Raw genomic sequence first — 5639 nt, forward strand, 5'->3', positions numbered from 1 at the left:
AGCAGGTGGCATGCCTGGCACACATGGTGCTGGGGCTGTCTCTGGGCTGGGTGACAGCACCATCTGTGACTCCTGCCCAGGAAGGGGGGCTGCATGAGGACAATCCCCAGAGCGAGGGGCCTGGAGCCAGCCCCCCCCCACCCCGGTAGGGAGTCTGGGCTCCAAGGTCTCCCCCTGGGCTGTCTTGCTCCATCTCCGACCCTTGCCCCGGGAGTGCCGGGTCTCCGCAGCAAATCGCATGGGCAGCTGGTTCGCAAGGATGGCGCCATGCGGGCAGCTGCCATGGCTGCTCCGTGGGCATTGGGGACAGCGTCCGGGTGGATTTGCCCATGGCCGGCCCCTGCACTCACTGCCTCTCCCGGCCTGTCCCTGGGTACCCGGGAAGGCCTGGCTCCTGGGGGAGCAGCCAAGGGCAGGGTCCCCACCTCGATCTTTCCTATCCAGCTAGAGAGGGGCGGGGGCCAGGGGCTGGGCCCCCCAGAGCTGGGGTTGGCTGTCCCTTGCCCCAGACCTGCCAGAGCCTGGTTCACAGCTGCTCCGACCTCCTGTATCCCCCTGGCCCCGCCCAAGGGCCAAGCCTGCCGTGGGGAGCCGGCGGGAAAGGCCGTGAGTGTGGGGGGCCAGGGGAGATGGCAGGTGCTGAGGGTTAGAACGGGATGTCACTGTCTGGAAGGGCAGACGCCCCAGACCAGTGGTGGGGTCTGTTATTAGCTTTCACCAGGCCAGTAACAAATGTGGACTTTCAAAGTCCTACAACAGTCTTGCCGTGGAGTCCCAGATGGTCCCCTTGGGCTCCCCAGCCTAGCGCGCCCCCGGCCAGCCACACGGCCTCATAATGTACCCCCAAAATCACAAAGTTCAAGCCACTTCCAGTCCCAAGAGAGCGGTTGCTTCCCCCATCTCACCCCAGGGATAGCGTGGGAGCCGGTCCTGGAGCTGACTCCAGCGAGGAGATAGAGACAGTTATCAACAGGCAAACAGTCACTCCGCCACTCCGAGGAGTTTGTCTGATCCCAAAGGTGGCAGAGCTGCAGGAATCTCCGCGCCGAGTGGCTTCCAGGGCTGACCCACGCCTAGCAGGGCTGGGATCTTTGCCCCTCGGGTGCAGACAGCGGGAAAGAGCCTCAGTTTCCCCTGGTCAGGGATATGTAGCCCCTGCGGCCCAGAGCCCAAGGGGACAGGGTGAGTTCACGCGTAGGTCTCTGCTCCCTGGAGATCAAGGAATGCAGTGAGCAGGGTGCCCTACATTGCCATGTTTGCTGCCGGGGCCCCCTAGCGCGCGGGTCGAGGCTTCGGCATGCTGCTGGGGGAGTGGGACGACTGGGGACTTCCCCTTGTTATGGTGTATGTGAGTCTTACTGGTGAGCCTAGGTGAGTTTTACTGTTTTGCATGAATACGGTGTGTGCCTCAGTTTCCCTGTGTGCTGCACCAATACCTCGGTGGGGGGAATAGGGGTGTGTGACTTCGGCTGGGACCCTCTGGGGCAGGTGACACTGCTCCAGCTGCCTGCACATAGGCGATGGCTGGTGCCCTTCGTAACCTGAGACCCAGGAGGGGGATGCGACCAGGTGAGGACCAGGTGACTCTCTGCCCAGGAAGCCAGACAAAGACAAGGAGAAGGAGAAACGGGGGTGGGGTGTTGGAGGTGGGGTCGCTGGAAGCTGGCAGTCTGCTTGGGAGGACTGGAAGAGGGGGGGTCCAGGCCGTCTGGCCCAAGATGGACTTGGCTGAAAGTCACTGATTTCTGTGCTAACAAGCTCTGGGGCCTGACCTGTGCCCTGCTGTCCCCAGGCGGCCGCGGGGTGGCCGTGGGCCCCATCCTGAGCACCAGCGCCTCGGACATATTCTGCGATAACGAGAATGGGCCCAACTTCCTCTTCCACAACCAGGGGGACGGCAGCTTCGTCGACGCAGCTGCCAGCGTCGGTGAGTGAGCGCAGGCGGGTGAGGGACCTGCAGCCGGCGGGAGGGGGGGGGCGGTGGCGTGGCCAGGCCTGGCATTACAGGGGCCAGAGCGCCTGAGCGATACCCACAGGGCCCGTGGGAGGCCGAGCTGGGGACCCCGAGCGTGGGTCTATCAGGGTCGGGGGCCAAGCGGCACTGGCAGAATGGGACGGGGGGGAATAGGGCAGCCGAGTTGGCCCCGCTGTCTCTGGGGGCGGCCGGCCGCATGCCACACAGAGCCCCCCGCGGCGCCCGGCCCAGGCGGAGATGGGGCTCCCTCTGCTGTGGGGCTGGGGGTGTCACTGTCCTTGGCCCCACTCCCAAACAATCTCCTCTGCTGCCCTGCAGGCCTGGACGACCCCTACCAGCACGGCCGCGGCGTGGCCCTGGCCGACTTCAACCGTGACGGCAAAGTGGACATCGTCTACGGCAACTGGAATGGACCCCACCGCCTCTACCTGCAGATGAGCGCCAGCGGGCGGGTCCGCTTCCGGGTGAGAGTGGGGCGCACACGCTGCCGAGGGGCACTGGGATCAGGGCCCCCAGCTCCCCCAGGCTTCCACACCCTCCCCGGGGGGCTTGCTGTCCCAGCTCTCCCTGCAGGGGGTCACTCACGGCCCATTCTGGGGAGCCCCGCGCCCGGCCAGGCTGTAGGGCGCCCCTGGTTCCAGCTCTGTCGGGCTGTGACCTCCTTGGTCCGACTCCCGGTGAGAGCCCCGGCTTCTTCCAGCAGCCCCCCTCTGAGCCCCCCAGCCCTTTGATCTCCAGCTGGGGGGGTGGCTCAGCCTCCCTGCGCAGAGGCGGGGAGATCTCTGTCCCCTGGGGCACTGGGTGTCAGTGTCCTGGGGACTGGATTTGCCATCGGCGTCTCAAATCTCCACTGATCTGGGGCCAGACCCAGACAGCCAGGCGACACCACCCTTGTCTCCGCCTGCCCTGATTGAAAACAGTCCTGTCCCACCCACGGGGGAACAGTGCAGGGGAAACTGAGGCATGCCGGACTCATAAAGATATCCCTTGGTGCTGCCCGCTGTGCTGCCCAGCCCCCGTCGCTCTGTGGCCCTTATGCTTATAAGAAGCACACGGGATCTTTTTCAAGGGAAATGGCAACAAACTGCGTTTATTGGAGATACAACGGTTAGCATGTGCATTCAATCACACACACACACACATTCTCTCTCTCTCTCTCTCTCTGTGGGCAGCTAGGTTGATCACGGGTAGGGAGGAGCCGGGTTCTGTTGGTTGCGACACGCTGCTCTGGGGAAGTCTTGGCAGGACGAACCCAAAGTTTCATGGCAAGGCCCCCTGTTTATATAGTGATTTTCCTTCACTGGGACCAACGAGTTCTGCACCGTCATGCTGTAATCAATGGTTGTTTGACAAGGGCTTGTTTTCTTAAATTGTCCTTCTCATCCTTTATCTTGTTCTTTCCTCAAGTCTCTCAGGGAGTTACCCCAGACTGGGTTTGATCACTGCTCTCTTGTCCCCATTGATAGGTGCCTGTCTCATCTTTACAGTCGTCAATCTGCCTTCCTCTGACATGTCAATAGGGGCGTGTTGCAGCCTCCTGGCACCCTTGCGTCTGTCTCTGGTTTCTCCCTAGAACATCTGGTTCAGCGATGGCCTTCACACTTCTCTCTTAGCACACAAATTCCTCATTCACACACAAACCACAATTAATTTCCATAGAACATTTTGAACAGGAACATCAAGTTGCAATGCAGAAGAAAAACAACCATGGCTACATTATTATCTTATTATTCTTTATCCTTCACTCTAAATTATACAAAATACAAACAATAAATCCTAGAACTACACCCTGACCCGTCTCTCCCGCAGGACATCGCCACGCCCAAGTTCTCCATGCCGTCCCCCGTCCGCACCGTCCTCGCGGCTGACTTCGACAACGACCAGGAGCTGGAGGTGTTCTTCAACAACATTGCGTACCGGGGCTCCTCCGCCAACCGCCTCTTCCGGTAGGGCCGCCCGCCGGGGCAGGGTCAGAGGGCAGGCTGCCTACCGAGCGGGGGCTGGGAGCAGCTCACCTGCCCACCCAGGAGATGGGCCACATGCCCAGGAGAGCCGGGGGCCGCGGCTGCGTGCCCAGGAGGTAGGGCGGGCGGGCGGGCGGGCTGGATTCCGGTGCCCCTGGCGTGGAGCTGTGCTCCGTGCCCAGGAGCAGGAGGTGTGCCCACGAGAGCCCACGGGCACCAGCCACTGTGACTAAGCCCTTTGGGGGAGACGGTTGGGAGATGTCCAGTTAATCTCCACGCCACATTACAATATTGAGAAGGAGGGTGACGAGATAAGAACAGATATAGCCAGGGGGAAGAGATTGGACATAAGGAGGAGGGGGGGGATGGATACTAGACTAATAGGTCATACTGGCGGTACGGTGTCCGTACCAAATTGGATAACGAATGTGAGAGAGGCTAAACGGCATCAATTAAGATGTTTATACACCAATGCGAGAAGCCTAGGTAACAAAATGGAGGAATTGGAGCTCCTGGTCCGAGACTGGCCGTCGGGAAGTTTAGGCTTGAAATTAGACGACGGTTTCTAACCGTCAGAGGGGTGAAATTCTGGAACAGCCTTCCGAAGGAAACAGTGGGGGCGAAAGACCTCTCTGGCTTTAAGATTAAGCTTGATAAGTTTATGGAGGGGATGGTTTGATGGGATAACGTGATTTTAGTCAATAGGTCAATAACATGCCATCGCAGGTAATTAGTATCAATGGTCAATGTGGGTCTAGCTTGAGAATCTTGCCCGCATGCTCGGGGTTCTGCTGATCGCCATATTTGGGGTCAGGAAGGGATTTTCCTCCAGGGTAGATTGGCAAAGGCCCTGGAGGTTTTTCGCCTTCCTCCGCAGCATGGGGCAGGGGTCGCTTGCTGGAGGATTCTCTGCGACTTGAAGTCTTTAAATCACGATCTGGGGACTTCAACAGCTGAGTCAAGGGAGAGAATTATTCCAGGAGTGGGTGGGTCAGCTTTTGTGGCCTGCATTATGCGGGAGGTCAGACTAGATGATCATAATGGTCCCTTCTGACCTTAAAGTCTATGAGTCTATGAGTCATTATTAGCCCCTCACTCACAGCACTAATGGCCCCTCGTTAATTGTGGGGATTGATAGCTCCTTTGTCCTGGATGGATAGTGCCAAGTGTCCACACGGCCAGCCCCATGGCCACTCTCCGGCCCCGCCATTCGCCCGCACTAAGGCCCATCTGGCTCTGCCGGATCCTGGCAGTCTCTCCAGCAGGGGCTCCGAGTCTGTCCCTGCCTGGTGCCGAAGGGAGACGATGCTGTGTGCGCCAGGCAGGGCTCCCGCCAGGATGCAGCGCTGGCATGGGCTCTCGCCCGACACGGCTGCCCCCTCTGCCAACCCTGCCCCTTGCAGCCCAGGGACCCTGCGTGGAGCCAGAGGCTCGCGTGGCAGGGGGTCATGTGGCCAGCAGACATGGAGGGGCTCGGGCAGCCGGTGGGGTTGGGGGCCCCAGAGCCTGGCTCTCACCCTCGTCCCCTGCCTGGCCCTGCAGGATCATCCGCAGGGAGCACTCGGACCCCGTGATCGAGGAGCTGAACCCAGGAGACGCCATGGAGCCCGAGGGCCGGGGCACTGGTGAGTCCCCCACGCCTGCTGCCCCTCAGGGGCTGGGCCAGGTGCTGAGATGCCCCAGGCTGTGCTGCCTGGGGA

At 60.7% G+C, this 5639-nt stretch overlaps 1 protein-coding gene across 1 annotated transcript in view; it reads left to right on the top strand.

The window, feature by feature from the left end:
• The window catches only part of LOC112105111 (cartilage acidic protein 1-like), a gene marked incomplete at its 3' end in the record, with an annotated part of 5814 nt that extends 250 nt beyond the window's left edge, over nucleotides 1-5564 (top strand). Inside the window, exons 2-5 of the mRNA XM_026663036.2 lie at nucleotides 1793-1927; nucleotides 2294-2439; nucleotides 3785-3921; nucleotides 5482-5564. Of these exons, the coding sequence (XP_026518821.1) occupies nucleotides 1793-1927; nucleotides 2294-2439; nucleotides 3785-3921; nucleotides 5482-5564 (501 nt within the window). The remainder of the gene's footprint in view (nucleotides 1-1792; nucleotides 1928-2293; nucleotides 2440-3784; nucleotides 3922-5481) is intronic.
• Between the last annotated feature and the right edge of the window lie 75 nt (nucleotides 5565-5639).

The sequence above is a fragment of the Terrapene carolina genome, unplaced genomic scaffold, assembly GCF_002925995.2.
Source record: "Terrapene carolina triunguis isolate 2854851 unplaced genomic scaffold, T_m_triunguis-2.0 Scaffold31975, whole genome shotgun sequence".
NCBI lineage: Eukaryota > Metazoa > Chordata > Testudines > Emydidae > Terrapene > Terrapene triunguis.